General features: G+C 35.1%; 2 protein-coding genes across 2 annotated transcripts; one reads left to right on the top strand and one right to left on the bottom strand.

Annotated features, from left to right (window-relative positions):
• Positions 1-7,803: 7,803 nt before the first annotated feature.
• LOC123550101 (uncharacterized) lies at positions 7,804-16,017 on the bottom strand. The gene is made up of 2 exons (XM_045338537.2): positions 15,892-16,017; positions 7,804-10,654 (listed from the first exon to the last, which is right to left on the bottom strand). Exon 2 carries the CDS (start codon positions 10,651-10,653, stop codon positions 8,491-8,493), a length of 2,163 nt encoding a protein of 720 aa, XP_045194472.2. The 5' UTR covers position 10,654; positions 15,892-16,017; the 3' UTR covers positions 7,804-8,490.
• Positions 16,018-19,673: 3,656 nt separating this feature from the next.
• On the top strand, positions 19,674-25,333 carry LOC123532538 (uncharacterized). The gene is made up of 2 exons (XM_045313998.2): positions 19,674-20,177; positions 21,182-25,333. Exon 2 carries the CDS (start codon positions 21,183-21,185, stop codon positions 23,388-23,390), a length of 2,208 nt encoding a protein of 735 aa, XP_045169933.2. The 5' UTR covers positions 19,674-20,177; position 21,182; the 3' UTR covers positions 23,391-25,333.
• The last annotated feature ends 782 nt before the right edge of the window (positions 25,334-26,115 follow it).

Genomic DNA, 26,115 nt, shown 5'->3' with positions numbered 1-26,115 from the left:
TTTTCAAGCTTCACCTTGACGACCGGGATGTGACACATTAAGAATGAAGGTGTAAAAACTTAGCAGTTACAGGTATTAGTAAAATTGCATCTCAAACAAGTTGAAAACAGGCTGTAAGGGCATAACAATACATTTGTAGGAGCGCATTTGTAGTACAACTGCATTTTCGTAAAATCGCGACATTGTAACATAGAAATAATAAGGAAAGCAGCCGGGACTACAACACCTTTTCGTAGCATACCGGTATTTCGTTAAATTGCGATTCGTAGCACCGCGAATGCACTATATTTTCATCAAACCTTGCAGGAGTGATCAGTGCCTAGTCTTACTAAGCATATTATCTGCTTGTTTCAATTGAAGGAGAGTTACAGCACTTTTTGTCAAATTTTATATTTTGGTAAGTTCCCCAACTTATTTGGCAGATTTCCAACAACTTTCAAGAGTCATCAGTGCCAAGCCAAGTAATTTTCAGCAGAGTTTTTGCCTAAAACTCTTCTGTAGGAACTGCCCATATCGCTGCTATACTGTAAAAGCAGAAATTTTCACGAGGGTTTAATTTTCATTTGATTCCCAAGGCCCTAATTTCTCTCGAAAATTAATCCTCGCTCAAATATTCACCATTAGTATATTAATTCAAATTCAAGAAGGATACCATATTTACAATTTTGCGAATATTAGACCTCGCCAACATACTGGTACTCAAAATTTCAAATTCACGAAATTTTGACTGCGAAAATATGTGCTTTTACATTAAATAAGCTTACTAATTTATGTTGGTGATAGGATCAAACAAGAGGGGTGTTGTATATTTCATTGCCTCTCATGATCAAACCAAATCTGCTATTAAATGTTTTATGCATGGCTTCACTTTGTTCTGCTCTTCCAAAGAATCTTACAGATTTTATAAACTGTCATAATGTTCTTTCCTCGTAACGGTCGTAAAATGTCTCGTCGAATATGGTCAAAAAGACCACCAAAATATCTTCTATATCTTTATACACGTAATAGCTAGAATTATAACTTAAGAACCACTTGACCCAGAATATTGAAACTTCATAGGTTGATTGGACATGCAGAGTGGATGACCCCTATTGATTTTTGGGGTCACTGTCTTAAAGGTCAAGGTCACAGTGGCCAGAACATTGAAATCCATTTCCGGTCAGTAACTTGAGAACCATTTGACCTAGAACCTTCAACCTTCATAGGGTAACAGGGCTTACAGAGTAGATGACCCCTGGGTTATTAGATCAAAGGTCAAAGACACAGGGGCCTAAACATGGAAAACCATTTCTGATAAATTTTTTGAGAACCACTTGACCCAGAATGTTGAAACTTCATAGGATGATTGGACATATAGAGTAGATGACCCCTATTGATTTTTGAATCACTTGATCAAAGGTCAAGGTCACAAGAACCAGAACATGGAAAACGGTTCCCAATCAATAACTTAACCAATTGACCCAGAACCTTAAAACTTCATAGGATGATAGGACTTACAGAGTAAATGACTCTTATCATTTTTGGTGTCACTTGAGCTAAGGTCACGGGCCAAAAACTAGGTTGCCAGGTCAAATCAAAGGAAAAGCTTGTTGACACTTTAGAGGTCACATTTATGACTGTATCTCCATGATCTTGGTCATAATGTTAATCTTGATGATCTTTAGGTCAGTTTGGAATCTGGGTCATGTGGGATTAAAAACTAGGTCACCAGGTCAAATCAAAGGAAAAGCTAGTTAACACTCTAGAGACCACATTTATGAACATATCCTAATGAAACTTGGTCAGAATGTTAATCTTAATGATCTTAAGGTCAAGTCCCAATCTCGGTCAGGTGGGGTCAAAAACTAGGTTGCCAGGTCAAATCAAATGTAAAGCTTGTTAACAATCCAGAGGCCACATTTATGACGGTATCTTCATGAAACTTGGTCAGAATGTTAATTTTTATTATCTTTAGGTCAAGGTCGAATCTGGGTCATGTGGGGTCAAAAACTAGGTCAAATCAAAGGAAAAGCTAGTTATCAGGGGTTAGAATTAGGTCAGGTGAGCGATACAGGGCATTCAGGGCCCTCTTGTTTCAACAAAATCACACTTTAACTTGCCATAACTTACTCAAATACGTTACTTTTAAACGGGAAACACATGGCATGTTCATGCTACTTTTTATAGAAATAAAGATCTTTAACATATTTTGCACTAATTGATTCTTGGATCGAATATAGATGCCGGCAAAAATATCGGAGAACTGTTTTGTCCGCCACGCAATGTTTTGCTCGCAACTGGTTAACGGGTGTGTTATCTAGCAACTGCTGCGGATCGTGTTAGAATATCAATATTTTCATTATTTTAGCAATGTTTTATTATTGTTGTTAATTATTGGTCTCTATATAATAGCGGTCTCTACCAGCTGAATCTTTTTCCTGACAATTAAAAATAAGAATTCACGATGTGGTTTAAAATAGTCTTTTAGCACTTAACCGGATTTTTTTTTTATCTGTTTCTTGTTTTTGGGCTTTTCCCCTGTCAACACCGTAACACATCATTACTTCTGATGCAGTTCTTTTCAGTGTTGTATACAAAATATTTATCAGAAAAGATGTGCAAGTTTCAAGTTTTACTAACACATCAACTGGATCACTGACAAATTGGTTTGCCTCTATGATTAAAATCTGTTCACGTTTAAAGAATTCAAGATACCACTCAAGGGCGTCCCCTTACAGAAAACATGAGGACCATGATGGTCCTGAATCGCTCACCTGTTCCCACATGACCCAGTTTTGAGTATGACGTCGTTTTTTCTATTATTTGACATAGTGACCTAGTTTTTGAGCTCATGTAACCCAGTTTTGAACTTAACCTAGATATTATCAAGATAAAAATTCTGACCAATTTTCGTGAAGATCTATTGAAAAATATGGTCTCTAGAGAGGTCACAAGGTTTTTCTATTTATTTGACCTATTGACCTAGTTTTCGAAGGTACGTGATCCTGTTTTGAACTTTACCTAGATATCATCAAGGTGAACATTCTCACTAATTTTCATGAAGATCTCATGAAAAATATGGCCTCTAGAGAGGTCACAAGGTTTTTCTATTTTTATACCTACTGGCCTAGTTTTTGACCGCACGTGACCCAGTTTCTAACTGATCTAGATATCATCAAGGTGAACATTCAGATCAATTTTCATGAAGATCCATTGAAAAATATGGCCTCTAAAAAGGTCAAAAGATTTTTTCTAATTTTAGACCTACTGACCTAGTTTTTGACCGCAGTTGACCCAGTTTCAAACCAGACCTAGATATCATCAAGATGAACACTCAGACCAACTTTCATACAGATCCCATGAAAAGTATGGCCTCTACAGAGGTCACAAGGTTTTTTTTATTATTTGACCTACTGACCTAGTTTTTTAAGGCACGAGACCCAGTTTCAAACTTGACCAAGATATCATCAAGATGAACATTCTGACCAATTTTCATGAAGATCCATTCAAAGGTATGGCCTCTAGAGAGGTCACAAGGATTTCTATTTTAAGACCTACAGACCTAGTTTTTGATCGCAGTTGACCCAGTTTCAAAATTGACCTATATATCATCAAGATAAACATTCAGACCAACTTTCATACAGATCCCATGAAAAATGTGGCCTGTAGAGAGGTCACAACGTTCTTTCATTATTTGACCTACTGACCTACTTTTTGATGGCATTTGAACCACTTTCGAACTTACTTAGATATCATCAAGATGAACATTCTGACCAATTTTTATGGAGATCCATTCACAAGTATGGCCTCTAGAGAGGTCACAAGATTTTTCTATTTTTAGACCTACAGACCTAGTTTTTGACCGCACATGACCCTGTTTCGAATTTGACCTAGATATCATCAAGATGAACATTCAGACCAACTTTCATACAGATCCCATGAAAAATATGGCCTCTAGAGAGGTCACGAGGCTTTTCTATTATTTGACCTCTATCAGATTTTATGTGATATGATTTTTAATGTGATAATATTGTTCGTGTAATATATGTATATCTATGTACTGACAACATAATTGTGCACTTACTCTGCATAAACTGTATCTATTACTATTATTTAAATTATTTAAATACTCTTATCCATTATGACAATATTTCAAAGGACCCTGTTGGAAATAAGCCGCAAGGCTTTTACAGGTTATCCTGTGTTTTTATATATGTCATAATTGTGCACTAGTCACCAATAATAACTGTGATATCAAAGCTGTGTTAATATATTATGTGCTGTTTAAATTCAATGTATGTGATAATTGTATCAATGTGATGTATATATTTACACGAATAAATCTATCTACTGACCTAGTTTTTGACGGCATGTGACTCACTTTCAGACTTGACATAGATATCATCAAGATGAACATTCAGACCAACTTTCATACAGATCCCATGAAAAATATGGCCTCTAGAGAGGTCACAAGGTTTTTCTATTATTTGACCTATTGACCTAGTTTTTGATGCCACGTGACCCACTTTCGAACTTGACCTAGATATCATCAAGATGAACATTCAGACCAATTTTCATGAAGATCTCGTGAAAAATATGGCCTCTAGAGAGGTCACAAGGTTTTTCTATTTTTAGACCTACTGACCTAGTTTTTGACACACGTGACCCAGTTTCGAACTTGAACTAGATACCATCATGATGAACATACTGACCAATTTTTATGAAGATCCATTCACAAGTATGGCCTCTAGAGAGGTCACAAGGTTTTTCTGTTTTTAGCCCTACTGGCCTAGTTTTTGACCGCACGTGACCCAGTTTCGAACTTGACCTAGATATCATCAAGGGGAACATTCTGACCAATTTTCATAAAGATCCCATGAAAAATGTGACCTCTAGAGTGGTCACAAGCAAAAGTTTACGCACGCATGGACGGACGCACGCACGGACAACGGACGCTGCGCGATCACAAAAGCTCACCTTGTCACTTTGTGACAGGTGAGCTAAAAATGCCCTGCGATGAATATGTGTGATAAATGTGCAGCAAATATGAAGTTAACATTCAGTGAATGCAAACTTTTGCATTTGTTAAATGTTAACAGCATGTTAACTTTTTGCATGCAAATTAGGTCTGCAACGAATATGCAACAAACGGATCCTTCACAGTATATTCGCTACAGAAAAAGTTTGTTGCATGTTAGTCGCAAGTTCATTGTATATTCATCACAGGCTCTATTAATCACACATTCGTTCCATGTTAATTTTTCGCATGCAAATGAGCTCTGCAATGAATAGTTCTAACGAATATGTAATGAATAGCTTTGACGAATATGCAGTGAACACCACCTAAAACTCTTCTTCTCTGGTGAGCTTCTGACGAATAAGTGGTGAACAGCTTAAGAAATTTGTAGCTAAATATTTTCTACATAAGTTTTAACTCTTGAAATAATCTGTCTCCAGCGAATATGCAGTGATCTGTTAAATTTTCTAAGTATGTACCACTCTCGTAACAAAGCCTCAGAAATTTTCAAAGTGTCTGCAAGGAATATGCTATGAGCACTGAAAATTTGTAAGGCCAGAGTTTTTTAATAACTTGGGTTACGGGAGATTTTCCAAAAATGAGCATTAGGAGGAGGGAATAAAAATAAAAATAAAGTAGGAAAATGTTAGCATCGGAAAAAAAAAAATAATAAAATGAAAAAAAAACACAAAAATTTTTATTTTGTAAAAAGTGCCACTGGGTTAAAAAAAATTGTTGTTTCAGGCAAATGTAGATTCACAACACAGTCTAGATAAATCAGACAAGTTATTTTCCCAATTTGAAGCATTTTATTCCCATTTTCTTTATTAAAGCCTCCATGTTGTATGTTATAATATTATGTTGTAGTAACTATTAAATACTTGAAATTTTTTGCATGTTGCTTGCCTGCTTTAAACATATATATAGCTTGCTAATAAATAGAGACTAAACACACCTGGCATTGTATTCTGTTTCTGGTGTTGGTGTGATTATATATTGTGTAGTGTAGTATTGTTGTCACATCCTATGCATATTGTGTTTCTGACCTTTTAACCCTTAGCAGGCTAAGTTTCTAAAATGGACAGGTCCATCATTCAATTTGGGCAATACCATTTATCATTCGAAGGGGTGTTCACTCAAAATGTACTGACTGAATAGCGAACAGTGCAGACCATGATCAGTCTGCACGGATGTGCAGGCTGATCTAGGTCTGCACTGGTCGCAAAGGCAAAACCAATAGGTTGTACCATTGTAAGGGTTAAGGAAGACGGAAATAGCTTTTCACTTTTTTCTTTTATGATTTCTCCATTTTTCATTTATGCTCCGACATGGGCCATTTTACACAATACATGCCAGACAGTCCCAAGCCTGTTAAGTGTGAGGGGTCTCTTAAAAGTTACTGAACTCCATATCTGGCTACAACTTTGAAAGTAATTTGAGGTAGACTTTAAAATTTAAATTGCAAATTTTAAAAACAATCAGCAAAGGTATTACATTCAAACTTACACATACTTTTTCTTTAATAGTTCAAGATTTTGTAATATTACTCAGTTTCAAATGTTTTAAAATATTAAAAGTAATCGGTCCATACATGGAGTTCAGTACCCTTGCAGGGCTTCCATTATGATTCAATTTCATGGAGTCAGGACTGCCTAACATTCAGATTTTGGAGTCCCTCTTAAATTTTCTTGGAGTCCTACATATTTTCACTTTGTACAGTTACCTTCAATACAATCAACATCATCATCACCATAATCATTACTATCATCACCATACTAATTGGTTCAGAACAGTGCATAAAGTAATAGAATTTAGAGAAAAGGACCACCAGATTGATTAGAAAACATCTTATTTAACAAAAAATATTTTATTGCTTTTTAAATTTATAGCAACAGTCAGCATTTTATTAAAATCACCAGACTTACTGTTGTTCAGCTACAAAACGAAAATCCACTTTAAAAAATCTGAAGTACATTTTACTTGGAGTAGAATTATGTCAAATTACGTCATTCACCTTGCAATACCCAACATCAAAGAAAATCAATAAAGGAAAATTTTGCCGACACTCCTTTTGATGTCAGCTGCCATGTGCTGGTGGAAATGTGTCAAAGATATCAGTTTTTAATAGGTCAGGAGACAAATTGAATGTTTTTTTTCTTCTAAAAATACTGTAAAAGGATTTATCATTGATGAAAATCCAAATTTATTACCGGTCGGAAAAAATGTATTACTTTAAACTGGATGTGAAATGTCATTTGCTAAAATATAGTTACTTGCTGAGGTTTTTGTGCTGAAATTATCAATATATTTTCCACAATTAAGTTACTTTGTCTTCCGACTTGGGACCTTGTTTCACCAATTTAATCCAAGCCTTTTGTTGTCTTCATTTAACGCCTTCTAAACATGTCAGCTGATCTGGATAACGGTTTATATTTACAGACGTTCTCTATCAGACACGATACTTTCACACTGTCACACACTTCAAACACTGCCGAGGCTTGTTAAATATGGGGCGGAGCTAGTCACGTCATTCTAGTAAAGTCACGGTGTATTGATTTTGTCGTCCTTTGAGAACATCGGAAGTCCTTTGTACGCGCTGTGATATTTATTGTAGGTTAATAGACACTGTTTTATTTTCCACCACGGAAAGTAGATGCAAGCGTCGGGGAAAATAAAAATAAAATCGCAATTTTGAATTTTATTTTTATTTTGGATTTTGGAGAATTAGGACCGGCGCTCCCGTAACCCAAGTTATTAAAAAACTCTGGCCTAAGTATCTGTGGGTAATATGAATAGAACATGGAGAATTGTTAAAGTATCTGCAATTATTATGCAATGATCAGTATGACTCAGATACTATTAGCAGTTAATGTTTAACGAACACATCACAAAAACTAAGTGTCTGCGATTAATATGTAACAAACAGAAGACTTTTAGTGAATATCCAGCGAATGCACCCGTAATGTGTTAACCGCATATTATTCATCAGATGTAGTGAATATCTGATGACCTCCTCTGATGAACATCGCTATTTATCACAGATTAACTATATATTAGTTTAATATTCATTACAATCATGCTTTACTGTAAGGGTCGTCATAAGTTCAAAGTGCCAGCGCTACCTTATGCCTCAACGCCCCGTGTCTGTTTAAATATGCTCTCTCAGTTTGGCCAGTGGAAAGACGAATTAGACAGTTCATGTTTACAATCCTATATGAAAGATGAGATATTATCCTTTCCACTGGTCCTCGTCATGTACTACTATTTTCATATCTGGATCTAATTTGTATATTTGTTCCGGCTTTTCAAACTTTGTGAAATAGGCGTTTGAAATAAGATATAGAAAACTTATGTGAACTTAGTGTGTATTTGTCTCTTGCAAGTACGTTCAGAAAGATTGCCTCTCTCTTGAAAGTACAGAACATCGTCTTTCACAAGTATGTATCACAGTGTAGTAGAGCTACATCAATATTTCCGTTTCTTGATGTTTTCGTTTATCTTAAATACTGAGATGTTTCTACCGGTCTGTTCACTAACTCATTAAGTAGTCTGCATATATGTATCTTTGCTGCATTGTTTCTTGGCCGTATATTCAGAGATCTGACATAGCATCGTAGAGCATCAGTATGCCTGTTTTCTTGCTCCATGCACTGTCCCAGTAAATTAAGCGCTGTTTCTCTGTGGCCTAGGTTTGGTTCTGTATCGGTGGTTTTTGTAAGGTATTCAAGTGCACATTGCTGACCGTCTGGTCTCTGAAGGTGGCCGTAAGTCTTGTACTGTAGGAAGTAGAGGTAAGGGAGAGAATCGACTTGAGCCCAGTCTGCTCTGCAGTCAGTGAGTTCAGGTTGTAGTCTTGTTCGAAGCATGTCTTCTTGTGTAGATTTAAACATTTCATATTGCAGTTCCTGTGGAACACAATTTATTTCACTCGGTATGAATCTAACACAAAACGCTACGATATGCTTGATGACTTCTTCATTGCCCGCGTTACATTTTTGTAGGAATTCCGATTTTATAATTGGTATTATACCGTATTCGCGGCAACAACATACATGTTCAGCTGTATTTTGATCATACGTGTCTTCAGCATTCCTAAGAACAAACTCTGCGCCTTCCATGTTTCCTGAACAGTAAAATGCTGATGCAAGTTTAAGCCTGCCAGATAATACATCTGAGTTTACACCTGTACAAAGCAAAGTCTGTGCAACAAGGGATGTGGTGTTGTTGATTGAAATATCTTGAGATGCTATCATGGAACCTAGTGTAGAACAAAGAGGTGGAATAAGCAGTCTGCATGCTGCTTTGGTAAGTGTATTTGGTGTTGCTCTGCTGTATGTTTTTAATAGAATTAAGAGGAATTTTGGCATTTCAACCAATGGATTTGTCCCAAACAGAATAAGATAGTTCAGGCAGATGCACACTTGTCTTCCAGTGTTCAGCATTAGTTCTTCTGAAACAACAGAAGCTGCTGATATATTTTGCTGAATATCTAGATATACTGGTAACATGTTCATCTTCTTTCTAAATCTCAATCCAAGGTCATCAATAGGAATCTCCATAATTGCAGAACCATCACTTTTTATGATGCGCTGCAAGATTTCAAGAAGTTTCTGTTTCACAGGAACAGAAATTCTTTCACCCATAAGATTGTTTCCAGGTATTATAAAATGTGGACATAAGGTATGTTCTACACAGCTTTGCAGTTTTATAAGACAGCATTTCAAAGATGTAAGTAATGTGTGCTCCTGCCATTCATTAGAGTGTGTATTTTGTATACAATGAAATAAAACAGTTTTACACATGAAACTTGAAAGGACTCCATTACATTGAGGATTTATCAACGTTTTAAGAATCATCTTCATCAAAATGTAACATCTCATCTGTGTAATGTTTAAGCTGAGCATCAGACATCTCTCAGCTAATGAAGTAGATATTCTCCATTCAAGTTCCTCATTTCGACCGCTCTTACTGCTTACTGGTACAACAAAACACCCTGTCGTCTCACAATATCTCTTGATTTCTTCAGTAGGCCACCCTCCCACACTTTGTCTTACTAACCAAGGTTGGGCTTCTGCTGGCCATGTTTTACAGTTGTATGCTGGAACACAATCTTGATCAGCAAAGCCTAACAGTCCTTCTGATGATGATGCTGGACCATGTTTAATAATAGGTGTAAAAGTATTCAGAATATTGGCATTTAGATATGAGCTCTTCAGCAGCACTCTTCCTTCTTTATCTCTAGTATATAATTGCTCTGGTAGGAGAGTAAAACAAGGTGGAACAGGAAGGGGCTCATCATCCCTCAGACGTTGTAAGAGACAGTAGCCAGATGATGTGGTCTCATCCTGGATCATCAGTAGGTTGATCATTCCTGGCTGCCATTCACTCCAAGCCTGTATCACATTATACCTATTGTCGCAGATGAGTACATCAGTGTCCGAATTGAGTTGTATTGTTGTTGACCCTTCCGACTGACTACCAAAATGATAGATGGATGTAGGCTGGCCCAGTAATCTATACTGAGTTGCTTCCATAGTTTCTTGCAACAAAACCATCCTCCGCCTCTTCTGCAATATTCTCTCGTTCACACCAACATCACTGAGTACCTCTGACAGTTTCCGTGATACATCAATCAAGTAATTAGGATCCTGGGACATTCTGAAAATACAAAGCAAGCATGTAACTAAAACATGCACTTTACTGTTTTGAGTTTTACTCACCTGAGTGTAAGTGTTTGGGATGAGCTTTTGTGGCCACTCGCCGACTGTACATAAGTCCACTCTTCTTCAACAAAACCGTATTTCCTGTGATTGTCCGCCATCGTGAAAATTTAGTGATTCCACCCGCTTTGGCAACTAAGAAAGGAATTTCCTGGCCCGCCCGCTTAGCTCAGTAAGTAGAGCGTCGGTCTACGGATCGCGGGGTCGTGAGTTCGATCCTCGGGCGGGGCGTATGTTCTCCGTGACTATTTGATAAACGACATTGTGTCTGAAATCATTAGTCCTCCACCTCTGATTCATGTGGGGAAGTTGGCAGTTACTTGCGGAGAACAGGTTTGTACTGGTACAGAATCCAGGAACACTAATAGGAGCCCTTATATGACTGAAATACTGTTGAAAAACGGCGTTAAACCCAAAACAAACAAACAAAGGAATTTCCTGAAACTTTATGTTATTTTTTAAATATAATTGCTGTCAAATCAAATAAAAAGATCGCTAGGGATCGAAGAAGGAAATAAAAGTGTCGTATCTCTTGGACTATATGATCCGTCAGAGCTTAAAATTGAAAAGTCTTCAAGCAGTCGCCTCCTAAACCGCTATAGTTCTATTTTGAATATTTTCACAGAATTGTTGTTAAGGCGACACTACCAACTTTGTTAAGATTCTGATTCGTTGAAAAGAACCACTGCCTTAGGGCATGGCCACTTTCCTATATATGCATATTGTAGAAAGTGTCAGGAAATATTTACCGATTTGGAAATAATTTCTTACAAATGATCCATGTCTCTCTACTAGCACTGTTGACAATTTTTCTGATTGCCAACAAACATGGCAAAGGCAAGGTCAGTTTTTCTATATGTATATTGTGGAAACTTTAAAAAGTCTTCTTGTCAGAAACTTATGATCCAGTTTTGAAATAATTTTAACAAACTATGCTTCTATATATGTGTACCAAAACCTCTTTTCTTTGATTACGTACAAAGATGACAACCAGGGGACTTGGTCACATTTCCCTATGTGTATCTCGTCAAAAACTGTTGGCCAAATTTTGAAAGAAGTTTATACAAGTGATACTGGGGGTTATCTATTTCCTGGTAAGTTCGTAGAAGGCATGAACGACACTGGGCACGGTCACTTTTCTTATATATAATTGCATAATTTCGTGTTAATATTGTAAAATAATTAAGAATTAGCCTTGATAATAACATGGCCACCAGAGATAAAAATAGAAAATCTCATAATGACATATCTTAAACCACTCGATCTTATATACAATAGTTGCAAAGAAATGTTCCGTTGTTTATCACATTAGATATTTGATATTCATCTAAACTTGACTGCTTGTGGTAACTTTTCCTTCCATGATATAGTGGAAACTTCGCCAGAAACTGCTTGCCCGGTTTGATATAATTGCAATCGACTGTATTTAAGGAGGTAGGTTACCTTGTTACAAGGGTAAATTCAATTTAGTTGAACCGCAGCATTCTTTTGTAATTCGTGTAATATGAAGTTTTAACTGCTACAATCTCAATTTCGTTTGTCTCTGTCCCTTCAAGTTCAATTTTTGTCCAGGTTTGAAGAACATGACCCTCTGGAGGTATTTCATATTGAAAGAAGAAGGAAAATACGGATATTTAACACTTTTCAGTGTATTTTAGTTTCATTGATATCCGTAGAAGTCTGCATAATTGATAATTTTACTAATATGCACGTTAGTTTTCTAATATAAGCTTAAAATGTATATGTCGCGGGGCTCGTGTTTCCATGGTAACGCATTTTCTCTCATTTTTAAACAACCATGTATAAAAATAGGAGTTTTCGACGGCTTCAGTGCCATTCTGTTAATGACCAACATGGAATATTTGGGTAATATTATTAGCAAAATACCAAACATTTTACATGGTACCCTATTTTTATTAAAGTTTAAAGTAACCATGGCAACAGAGATGTTTAAAATAGCTTATATCTTGCTTTTTGTCGTAATTTCTTATAAAAAGTATTGAATAAGATTATCTTTCTAGTTGATGTAGCTTTAAAACATATTATTTCTAACGTGAGTTATATTTTCGTGTTATTTGCATTTATTCAAACAAATTTCACAGCTTAGAATACTTACAGCAGTACCCCTTGTCTGGAATTTGTCATGGAAAAATGGTTCTGCATGCTGCTATTATTCTCATGGGTATTGTTGAAATGAAAATAAAAACCCGAAGCTGTGTTTCTTAAATAGACCAGTGTCAACGCTTTTAAATTTTACATTTAGATACATAGGTCACGGGCTTCGTTTCCATGGTAACATCAATTCAATTCAAGAAACCACAATTTTCTACTGAAATTTGAACAATTTTAGATCTTAGTTTTAGTACATAAGTAACAAATTATCAACGGAACCTGAAGAATAGGTATTACAAATCAAACTGCTAGATTTTTATTTGAAAATGGCCGTAACAAGCAACCTTTCACCCAACTATATTCCAAATAACATTGATTATCATCATCCATTTTCTTACATTCCGCATAACATTTCAATATAACTGCATAAAAGAAGCAAAATATTGATTATTATTCAGAGCAAAAGACTCATAATAAATATTTCAGCAAATAATGGTTATTTGAAAATAGTTAAAATAAAGAAAATGCACAGAATTACGTACTTTCAAGATAAAAGCTATTAATTTTGCGCGGTAACTGACACGTAACGTCATGACGTCAATGACGTCAATTTAAGGCAACATTGTTTTGAAGCGTTTCTGCGGCAATTTATTCATTATTTCTGCATTGTTTAACCACAAAAGCATCATATCGAAGACAGGTTCATGATTTGTTTTCAGAAGAATGAATATACAAACACATTTAGTTTGTCGTAAACGTCGTCGTAAATCGTCACGTTAGCTTCCGGTTGGACATGCGCACATACAAATATGAAGGTAACCTACCTCCTTAAGGTAAGCTTATATGACGTTACGCTCATTGCTGGCGTACATTAGCGTAACTGACGTTATCGTCGTTTTATAACCGCTTTGACGTTACATGGATTACTTGGGGTGTTTGGGCTACAGTTTTCATAAATCATATCGTTCCGATATTTAAAAGAAATAATTTGATATAGATGTCGAATGATACTTATTCAATCAAATTATTTATCAGACAGTGAATTATATTGCAATGTTCGGATACAATTTTAATGCGTACACGTTATTTAGTTTTCAAACATAACGTCGACGTTACATTAATTTCACGGTTGTGACATTTCGGCTAGATTTTGCAATTTTCATGTGATAAATTTGATTTATATTCAACGTTAGACTTATGCATATCAATTTGCAGACAATTGTATGTACTTTCAGACTGTAGTCGCAGATTTGTAAACAAATACATATTTCTGTACATATTTCGGCACGTAACAACTTCGTAATTTTATTTTTTTGCATTTTTTGACACGTGTGACATCGCGGCTAGATTAAAGTATACATATATAATAAGCCATTATCCAAGTTAAAACAGGACAACAACTTACTAATTCAAAAGTAGAATTTATGTACTTTTTGTCAAAATAAATATTATAGAAAGCATACGATAGTTAAAGAAACTACAGAAGTTTTAATAAATCCGGTCGAGGAAAGACATAAAATCTTACGTTTTCAGTTGGAACTGTATTTCGCTTCCTATTTGTTACAGAAAGTATTGAAAAGCAAATAATTGAAATGACGTCAAATATAGTTGACGTCACGTCACCGAGTCTTAATATTTGACGGAAAAAAATATTTTTATGAATTAACTAAGCCGTTATGTAATGCGCATTGGTAAATTTTGTTACATCTTACATGACGTTTTTGTGTTCTTTTCTATTATACTATGTCGAATTAAATTTTTACTAATTATTTAACGCAGATGCAATCACATTTACTAACAGGGCGATTGTTTTGCCTTTCTTGTGATATAAGCATATAAACAACCGTATTTCTAAAACGAATTCCATGAAACATTGAAGTGTAAGAAACTTACAAATTCCCGATGTTCGCCAACAACGTACGCAACGTCATATATATTATAACGTCAATTATAATCAACAGACAAAACGAGCTACAAAGCTCTTGCATAAGGTAACAGAAACTAACCTGGGCTTATTTTACCTTCTTGTAGAACCTTTATAATACTGAGTGCGAAGCAAGGGAGCTACCAGTGCCATTTTTCACGTCTTTGGTATGACATGGCCAGGGATGGACCGTCAATCAACATTGTTCAAATTGTTTAGAGTTGTCAAAATATGGCCCTTAGAGCTTAAAACAGAAGCATCTGCCAAAATGGCTAGTCGGATAAAAAAAGAAATGTTTTTTACAAATAATAATTAGGTGACCACCTACACAAATTATTCATATTATTCCGATTTGCGAAAAAAGCACGGTTGCCAGAGGGCGCAGTCACTGTGACCATTTAGTAAAATTATTCAAAGTATTCCAATTCGTCAAAAATAATGGCCGCCTGAGGGCCTGGTTACAGCTGCCTTTATGTATATAGTGAGGGGGAACTTTTGAAATATTCTTGTCAAATGCTGCTGATCCGATGGCAAAATTGTCCCTTTGGCGACCAGATAGTTAGATTATTCAAAGTATTTCAATTCGTCAAAAAAAAAAAAACGTGGTTGCTAGAGGGCATGGTCATCTCTACCAAGATGTTTATAATGGGAACTTGTCAGCAACTGCTTGTCCGATATTTAACAAGTTTTCACACAAATATTCGTTGGGTGACTCTTTACCAAGAATGCTCATGTAATTCCACTTTGTCAATAAACATTGCCGAAAGACAGCCTATATGTATTCCCTATATCTTTAGTGTTCTTGTCAGAAACTGCTGGCAAGATTTTGAATAGTTTCTGTTGAAAAAAAAATGGCCAATAGGTCTTCATGTAAATTCATGATTCTATTGTTTATTCTTGAAATGAGTGATGGAAATCAAACCAATTTAGCAAATGGCAATCATAAACTTTTTCGCGCTCCATTTAAAAATATTCTGAGCATTTTTTTTAACATTTTCAACATAAAAAGCACTGGTGAACCTGTCTTTGCAGCATTCAGTAGTAAGCAGCTACTTGCCTAAAGCAGCCAATCAGCTGTTTTCCCAAATTGACTATTAAAATATTTTAAACAATATGTTCTGTTTTCAGAAGCAACTTACATGTATTTTCCAAGTACACTTCACAGTACTATCAAACACACTATTCAAAATCCACTTTTAACTTTTCAGCACTAAACTTGCAAATAGACATTGAGGAAAAAATACCTTATATATAAACTGTGTAAGCCGAAAAAAAAAGAGAAATGAATGACACATAGTCATTGTGTAATTGCATAATTTCCTGTTAAAATATTATAGGTTTCGACTATTATTTTCAAATTTGATAAACGAGCCCTGCTCATCAAAATGTTTCTATTGGTTTAGGGTGATCTAATGGTATACGTCAACCGCCTACCTTCTGACTGAAACAACCTTCTGACTAAACTTGCTTTAAAATTATTCATCCACGGACCACTCGTTTTTTTTTTTCGTATGGATCCGCGTGAGTGGATTTAGGGATAAACCCTATTCTGGACAACATTCGGTTATCAGTAAGATGTTGGCACTTCATTAGTACTTGGCTGTTGCAAAATTTTGATATGTCATGCTAGCAAATGATATTAAAGTTAATTTTAAAGCAAATTCTACTGAAGACAATGCATTGCATTTTTATCAGTTTTGAAGATTCCATTTCAGCTCATCAAGGGGCTCGGGGAAATATGGTTTCTTATGCGTGTACATATGTTATCCTTTATCCATTTTCCTCTCAAATAGTTCAATGAAAGTTGGGGAAATTTGGTCTAGATATTTCTTCGATCGTTTCCTTTCAATTTTTTAAGCATCCACACATCTCATACAGGCACTTTATGGGATTTGGGTCGAGTATACATTTAGATTCCAGAAATAAATGCAGTATATGTATACATGTATTTATCAATGGAAACAATAGCTGTAAACTATTAAAACCATAGTCTACCATAGGTCATATGAGCATTGGTTAAGCTTTGGCCGACTTTGGTTGATGATGGTTCAGCTAAATAATCGCAGGAATGTTCAAATCTTTCAAGAGATACTGAGTGTCTTCTAAACAATTTCATACAGAATGCAGTTTGAAATTAAAATACTAAACTGTTTAAAACATTACTCTTAAAATATACGGATATATAACATATTCAGTTTTAGACAGCACTGTTACAGATCTGCTCAATTAAAATTGTTACCGCTTATATGACATTTATATTTTCACACACTTTCAGGAATTATATGTTGCATTTAATCTACTCTTTATAAACTGAATAACAAAAAAATCTCACTGTTAATTTATTTACGAAAGGTAAATTAATAACATCAGGAAATTATGACAAATTACGCCGTATTTACAGACTGTTATGTAGTTTTTTAGCTCGACTATTCATAGAATAGTAGAGCTATTGGACTCGCCCATGCGTCGGCGTCCGCGTCCGCGTCGGCGTCCGCGTCCGCGTCCCGGTTTGGTTAAGTTTTTGTATGTAAGCTGGTATCTCAGCAACCACTTGTGGGAATGGATTGAAACTTCACACACTTATTCACTGTGATAAACTGACTTACACTGCACAGGTTCCATAACTCTGTTTTGCTTTTTTACAAAATTATGCCCCTTTTTTGACTTAGAAATTTTTGGTTAAGGTTTTGTATGTAAGCTGGTATCTCAGTAACCACTTGTGGGAATGGATTGAAACTTCACACACTTATTTACTGTGATAAACTGACTTACATTGCACAGGTTCCATAACTCTATTTTGCTTTTTCACAAAATTATGCCCCTTTTTCGACTTAGAATTTTTTGGTTAAGGTTTTGTATGTAAGCTGGTATCTCAGTACTCACTAATGGGAATGGATTGAAACTTCACACACTTGTTCACTGTCATGATCTGACATGCACAAAGCAGGTCCCATAACTTTATTTTGCTTTTTTACAAAATTATGCTCCTTTTTCAACATAGAAATTTTTGGTTAAGTTTTTGTATGTAAGCTGGTATCTCAGTATCCACTAATGGGAAAGGATTGAAACTTCACACACTTGTTCACTGTCATGATCTGACATGCAGTGCAAAGGGTCAATAACTCAACTTTGCATTTTACAAAAATATGCCCCTTTTTCAACTTAGGAGTTTTTGGGTTAAATTCTTATATGTAAGCTGGTATCTCAGTACCCACTAATGGGAATGGATTGAAACTTCATACACTTGTCCACTGTCATGAGCTGATAAGCACTATGCAGGTTCCATAACCCTATTTTACTTTTTTACTAAATTATGCCCCTTTTTCGACTTTCTTATTCATTCAAGCGACAAGGCTGTTAAATAGTCGAGCGTTGCTGTCCTCCGACAGCTCTTGTTATAATCATTGTTAATTTAGACAGTCAGTTTCGGGCAAGTGACTCACAAGTTTCATATATATGTATGCCTTATTTGGTTAAAGGCTTAGATCTTCTAAAACTTATTATTATACCCTAGTAATATTTCGAAATTAATTGGTCGCTGCAGTCGTTTTCTAGGAACGAGAAACAGAATATGTTAAAAATTAAAGATTATTTTGCAGAAGTAATACAAGATAAAAGTGTTTATCATGTTTTTATAACAGTACGGCAATAATGTTTGGTTTTAATTACATATTCTCATACCTTAGAGATAGAATTTTGGTGGAGAAAAATGGACTCCATACAACAGCAGGACCGGTTATACTTATTTGTCTCTTTATTTACGAATGCTTATCAAGTATACGGTGCCAACATTTCTGGTTTTGTCCGTGATGCCTTGATGAAATAACATACATATACTTTATGGGTTTCTTTTCTGTTAAATAATATATTATACTAATCTTGCCATGTGAATGAAGTTATACGATTTCATGTCATTCAAACTTGCATTTGCTGACAAACAAAAGTTTTGTTACCACTACTATCAAATAATCATTTGAATCATACATGCACGTGAGTATTAGTCACGTCAATTTTCGGTGTAAGAGATAATTGACGTTACTTGTGTGTTTGAACTTTCCAAATTTATTTGTTTTGGATCAGCGGCGTCATCCTATACTCCTTCTGTTTCGCTTTCGTTATACGGTATATGCAATGCAGTATAAATGTGTTATGTGCCCGAAAATATGCATTGGCCATTGTCACTGTGTAAGTAAGTTATTAAAAGTATACTAAATCTTAATTTCATATTTGAGAATACGTTCAATTACTACATATAGCTTATATGTTAAACTAACATTGATAAGTGCATCAACAGTACTATGTATTAGATTTAAAATGGTACACACTGTATACACACTGTATACACCTAAAACTAAAACAGCATAAATGTGTACTACCACTAAAACGTTTTTTAAACGGTCGACTATAACTGCACGGTGTAGCTAAATACAAACAATTAATTGATATACTTAACAATGTTAGAGGTTTCTACATTCGAAGTAAATATCTAAAGATAAAATATTTTAGTGGAAGAATTTTCAGTTCTAAGCAGTTGTCGTGTTCATTAACCGTTTGTATATTAAATGTTTGAAAATTTGTCTGAAAGTCTCATATGATTCAGTAATGAATGGCTATGTGCATGTACTTTGAGTGTAGCATGCTTTAACACGATTTATAAATTTAGAATAATAATAATGATATTATGCTTTATTGATGAGGCTATCATAAACTAAATATATGATAAAGATTAAAAGTAATTTCCCTAATATTATTAAATTTGACAGAAGTTTTAAGCCTATCGTGCCCTATCCCTTTACATGTGTTGATAAGGACATTTTTATATAAAATGATTCATTTTGTAGAATAATATAATAATAGTTTAAGGAAATTAAAAACAGTATATGATAGAATTTTTCATGTTCTTTTAAAATTCTTTCACTTTAAAGGTCCAATACTAAGGAAAGTGAACATTTTAATTTCTTTTAAAAAGCACAGAAACTATTTCATTTTATTGGAAAATGAAAGTTGGTATGTAGAAATTCGAAATAAATCGCAGTATATGTACAATTATTTTTCTATGAAGTATGAAGAAAGTTAAAAAGACCTGGGTGTCATTCTGTCGATTCATTGGAATTTCAACATAATACACATACATTTCTTTGAGTTCCAAAGACCTTCTGTAAATTTTGACCTGCCAATCTTCATTATTTAGTGTCTTGCAGAAGTCTATGCACTGGCTATGAAAAAAATTGCCAACTCACTTTCCCTTAGTAATGGACCTTTAAGATATTGACCATACCATATAAAGGAAGATAATCAGTCATCTAATTATGAAATACGAAGGGATAAAATTTTATATTAAATTCATTGTTTCAGTATTAAACTATAATTAAGCTGATTTGCTTTCAAGCTTATATCAAACCGCCACAGCCACCAAGACAGCAAGGTAAGTCTTAATTACAAAATGATTTTTCTAAGATAAACTGTAGGCCTGTAGGCTTCTTTCGACATCTGAGGCGCAGGTCTTGGAGCTCTTTACCTTTTATACGATTTCCACCGTAGGCTTACATGTAAATTCTCTTTTTTTTTTTTGTAAACACCACTGCAGTTTTCCTAATTAAACCAGCATTCATAAAAAACAATCATAATACATTTCCTATGTTTATATGTCAGTGAAAATATTTTCTTTTTTCAAAATTACATATATTTGCATATCCGTAAAAAACAAATTCTAAAACTGACAACATTGATAAAACGAAGGAAATATTCTTGGCAAACAGTTAATCTAATTTTTAAGCTACAGCACTTCAGTTCAGGGGTGTGTAATTTTAGTTTGGTGTTATGATATGGCACTGTGTTTTAGATATGAATATAATATGAGCCGTGCCATGACAAAATCAACATAGTGGGTGTGCGACCAGCATGGATCCAGACCAGCCTGCGCATCCGCGCAGTCTGGTCAGGCTCCATGCTGTTCGCTTTTAAAGCCTATTGGAATTGGAGAAACTGTTAGCGAACAGCATGGATCCTGACCAGACTGCGCGGATGCGCAGGCTGGTCTGGATCCATGCTGGTCGCAAAGCCACTATGTTGGTTTTCCCATGGCACGGCTCATATATATCTGAGTAGTATGATTCTCTGTAATATATATTACATTGCTCTGCAATGTTACAAATTTATAAAAGTTTGAAACGTATGTACCGAAAGTCTATGGGGGAAATGTTTCTATATACTAGTATGTTATTTGAATACATACCTCATACTGGTACGCAGTTAGCCTAATAAGAAAGCTTTAGCCTGCTAAATTTCTAAATGGACTGGTCCATCATTCAATTTGGGCAGTACAATTAATTATTCCAAGGGGTTTTCACTAAAAAATCACTTACTGAATAGCGAACAGTGCAGGCCAGCAGGCTAATGGTTAATAGCTCCGAACTATTTACATTTCAGAATGTTTCAAGCTGCTGATAATTCCCATAATGCATCTTTGAAGCTGTCAGAGGTTTTCAGTGATATTGGTGTCAGTGAGAGACTGGTGATGAAGAGGAGGAGGATGGTATTGTTAAATGAAACAATGGCGACCATTTCTTACAGACTGCTTGGCTCTAATTTATCCAGCTATAGTTTTGGTAGTCAGTCGGAAGGTTCGACATCAATTGGACTCCACTCTGATACTGATACGCTCGTGTGCAATAAAGCTTACCATTTGATACAGGACTCGAGGGATTGGCAGCCTGACAGAATGAATCTGCTGATGTTTCAGGACGGCACAACTTCACCTGGTTACTGTCTACTGCAATATTTGATAACTAATGATCCATTAGCCACGCACTTGCTTGGACAAGTTTTTGACAATGTCAGTCGAATTCTGTATAAAAGAGTCCTGGGAAATGTCATCGGAAATGTAATTGACGGGGTCTTTGGGAATGAAATTCAAAGAGTCTTAGGCTTTGGATATGACAGATTGTTTTTTACAGATAGAAGAAGAAGACTCCTGATGAAGAACACGTTTTTAAAAGATATGATTCCTCGAGGAATGGTATTTAACGGTCCTGCTATATCACGATTAGAAATGTTGGGATTTTCTGATATTGACAGTGTCACAGCATTCCATAGTAGATCATGGCCTGCGCAAGCCCAGCCCTGGTTATTGAGACAAGGTATAGGAAAATGGCCTACAGAAGAAATAAAAAGAGAGTCTGAAGCAAGTGGATGTTTTGTTGTACCAGTAGGTGGTAAAAGTGGTAGAAAGGAGGAACTTGAATGGAGAATATCTACTTGTCTAGCTGAGAGATATCTGATGTTTAGTTTGAATATTACACAAATAAGATGTTACATCATGATGAAGATGATTCTTAAAACCTTCATGAAACATCAGTGTAATGGCATCATATCAAGTTACATGTGTAAAAATGTTTTATTTTATCAAATTGAAAACATTAATTCAAACGAATGGCAGGAACACAAGTTACTTAACCGGTTAATGTGTTGTTTGGTTGCTTTGCGGAACTGTGTAATAAAAGAAAATTGTCCACATTTCATAATACCTGAAAACAACCTAATGGCAGGAAAAATCTCCCCTCAAAACAAACCAAAACTACTCGCAGTCCTACAGTTTGTCATTCAAAGTGACGCTTTGGCGTTACTAGAGATTCCTATAGATGACCTTGGCACGAGATTTCTTGTAAAGATGAACATACCAGTGTATTCGAATCGCCGACATTACCTGACCCAGACTGCAGTTTTCTCTGAAGTTTCAGCACAACTTATACATGCAACCGGCGCGTATATTGGCATTCATCTTTTTAGTCTTTTCCAAGTGATTGGTGGTAATGAGTTGGCGCTTCTTGAGATAAGAAAGATCTTATTTACTCTGTTAAACATATACCGGACAAAAGAATTCAATGAACTGGGAAAAGCCGTGTGCCGACTTTTTATTCCACTGTTCAGTTCTGCTCTAGGATCTATGATTGCATCCAGTGATATTCAAACTAACACACCTATATCTTCAGAGGCACTAGACTGGTTTTCAGCTGGATTGGATTCAGATGTCTCATCAGGCAGACTAAAACTTGCATCAGCATTATATTGTTCAGGAGATATGGAGAAGGCAGAGTTTGTTCTTAGAAGTACCGAAGATATATATGACACCAGTACAGTTGAACCTATCTGTGGATGCCATGGACTTCAAAGACAAATTATAAGAAAGGAATTCGTCAACAAATGTAGCACTGGCAATGAAGATCTCATTAAACACGTCGTAGCATTTTGTGTAAAAGTCATGCCGTGTGAGATAAACTGTTGTCCGCATGAACTGCAGTATGAAATATTTGGATCTACGCCAGAAGACATCCTATACAGACAGGCTGTTGCCGATTCCCTCCCTTACCTCTACTTCCTACAGTACAAAGTTTATGGCTTCCTTGATAGACCAGAAGGTCAGCAGTGTGCACTCGAACACCTTGCCGCTACCATTGATACAGAACCCCTCTTAGGCCACCGAGAAACAGCCCTAAATTTATTGGGGCAATGTTTGGAGCAGGAAAACAGATACTATGATGCTCTTTGCTGTTATATAAACTCTCTGAATATCCGTCCAAGAAACAATGTCGCGAAGATACATATATGTAGACTACTTAATAGTTTAGTAAACAGTTAAGTCAAGCAAAACTACGGTGTTCCGTTTAGACCATCGATATTTTTTATTCCTGGACCCCATACCTCGAAAGTCGAAATCACAAAACTAAAGTCGAAACCACGATGGTGAAAGACGAAATCAGAATGGCGAAAACACGAAACACCACGATGATGAAAACGCGATATCATTTCGCATTTTACTTTCATGTTTTCATCATCGTGGTTTCGACTTTCACCATCAATCTTTCGACTTTCATCATCTTAGTTTCGACTTCAACCATCGTGCTTTCGACTTTCGATTTTTCGATGGTGAAAGTCGAAACCACGGTGATGAAAGTCGAAACTACGATGTTGAAAGTCGAAACTACGATTACGAAAGTTGAAAGTCGAAAACACGATGATGAAAACACGAAATCACGCTGGCAAAAATGCGAAATGAGATCACAATTCTATTATAGATCTATCACTCGGGCTGTGCGATAGATGTGAGATGTGAGATAGATCTGTATTATTTCTTAATAATATCAACAGATTGATATATAAAAGTTTCAATATGTATTTTCGTAATTGCGCTGTTACAGATTGATTATATATCTACATAGAATCTAGATCTAGGGACACGTGCAACAGTAACTTTGGAGCAAAATATAGATCTTTTCTTTTTGGTTTCATTATACCGAGAATGCATTGTTGATAGTTGATCCATTTATTTATTTATTTATTTTTTTAACAAATTTTAAAGTTCCGAAATTCCATTTTTGTGTTTTTAAATTTAGCGAGAAAATTTAATCAAAATGCATTTTTCTTCAATATTATATCGATGGCCTGTTAATATTCGTATACATTGCAAAAGATAACTGTGAAAATGTACATGAAATGAGCATTGTTATCACTAACTTCATTACGACTCTAGCTGAATTTTCTTCAGTATTAAAAGCAAGTTTACTGTCAATTCCTAAACGTTAACTTTAACGGCGAAGTTACTAAATGACACTGTTGCATGGTCAGCTTTTAACGAGAATTTGCAAGAATTTTCTCCCTTAATTATTGACTGTGTTAAAGCAATTCCCTTCAAACTGGATTTCCTCCCTTACATTAGCTCAAGTCGTGTCATTCATTACCTAAGTCAATAATTCTTTGTCATGGATTTTGCATTGATCTAATACATGTATTTTGCTTTAGGTAATACACGGAAATAAGGCTCGCATGTTACTCCATAGAAAGCAACAAAACATGTAGCCAGTTTTTTTTATATAAATCATGTTGTTTTATAGATTCATATAGAAGTATTATTCATGTAAAGATATAAAACATTTCTGTAAAAAAAACACTATGTTAGCTTATGGTATTGCTAAATTCGTGCTGTCATGTAACAGAAAATGAAAACATTTAAATAAATTTCTTTTCTTTTGAAACTTTGAATCCTGCGAACATTGAAATCCGAAAATTAGTTCATAAACGAGCTTTCCCACAAACACATGTATACATAATAGTTTTCCTCGAGAAAAACGAAACTTGTGTGAAGATACGTGTATTCCATTTTGACTGATTGTTCTTGTCCATATAACGGTACTTTTGTTTAACTTTCATGTCTAGAAGTTTGCCTTTTAAAACATGGTATTGCAATAAAATAAAGTAATAAACTAAACAATACTGTATTTGACAGGCAATGGCAAAGAAAAACCCGAGCAATTTAACAAACTTAAAAAACATACATGTTACTAAAACACGCGCACACATGTTTTATTTACTGGTCTTGATCCAAGGTTTTCCATAGAAATCAAAGAAAGAAAGAATCTATTGAATTATGAATCAAGTTTCTGATTTTTTCTGATCAGCATTGGTGTACGTGTATCATAGAGATCCTAACTCATTTTTTTAAACAATTAGCTCTGATTCATCCTGTCTACTTATTTATAGTGTCTAAGTTACTTGATTATACATAAATCAAATATGCCATTCAGATATGTGTTTGTACATACTATACAATTCAATCATGAAATCAAATTTATCGTGTAAACTGAAGTCTTTAGCTGTAAAGGTGACTGTTTTTCATGTTTTCCACGAACAAAACCGTGGCAAAAAAATGTAGGTCGTTCTAAAGAGATAATCCTACCGTGCAAACTCATGGAAAGCATGCAATTTTTTTTCAAGCTTGGATTTCATTTCTAAAGTAGACATGATATTGCGCGTCTGTTAATTTCACCCTGTCTTTGCACATCGTGGAAATCATGCTGTGTCTTTTGTTTAAATAAATGTACACATTCTCTCCCCCCTCTCTCCAGCTTTCAGTGAGCGCCTAACTTGCAAATTACACTATTTCATTAGAAAAGTATTCTTTGAAGTAGTTTTTCTCCTGTCGTCGAATATTTCAATATTCCAAAGATATTAGCTTTCAGTCGGAAATTATGTAATTTATGTTCATTCGTATTGTTTCCATAAAAAGTTTGGTGAAAAATCAAAGCTCTGCCTGTTCTATTCTGTTCTTTTCTATTTTTTTTTTATTAATTAGACAATTATGAACGTTATTATTTTAAAGACTATATTGAATCGTACATCAGTTGCTGGTATATGCAGTTCCGTAAATTAACACGGTTTAAGTTACATCAGAACTTTAAGAAATCCACAAGTTTTTTATTTCTTGGTACACTTTGAAGTAAAATGGAAGCAAGAAGCCTTTACCCTATTACACTTAAAATTATATTATTGTATTGTTTATAAAGTCAGAAATACCTACATATGTGATA

The sequence above is a fragment of the Mercenaria mercenaria genome, chromosome 6 (assembly GCF_021730395.1).
Source record: "Mercenaria mercenaria strain notata chromosome 6, MADL_Memer_1, whole genome shotgun sequence".
In the NCBI taxonomy this organism is placed as follows: Eukaryota; Metazoa; Mollusca; class Bivalvia; order Venerida; family Veneridae; genus Mercenaria; species Mercenaria mercenaria.
The sequence above is the reverse complement of the archived record's forward strand: the minus strand, read 5'-3'. Positions and strand labels throughout refer to the sequence as shown.

What these genes read in the sequence shown, in the direction of transcription:
- LOC123550101 (XM_045338537.2), bottom strand. Translation starts at nt 10,653, where the DNA reads ATGTCCCAGGATCCTAATTACTTGATTGATGTATCACGGAAACTGTCA.
- LOC123532538 (XM_045313998.2), top strand. Translation starts at nt 21,183, where the DNA reads ATGTTTCAAGCTGCTGATAATTCCCATAATGCATCTTTGAAGCTGTCA.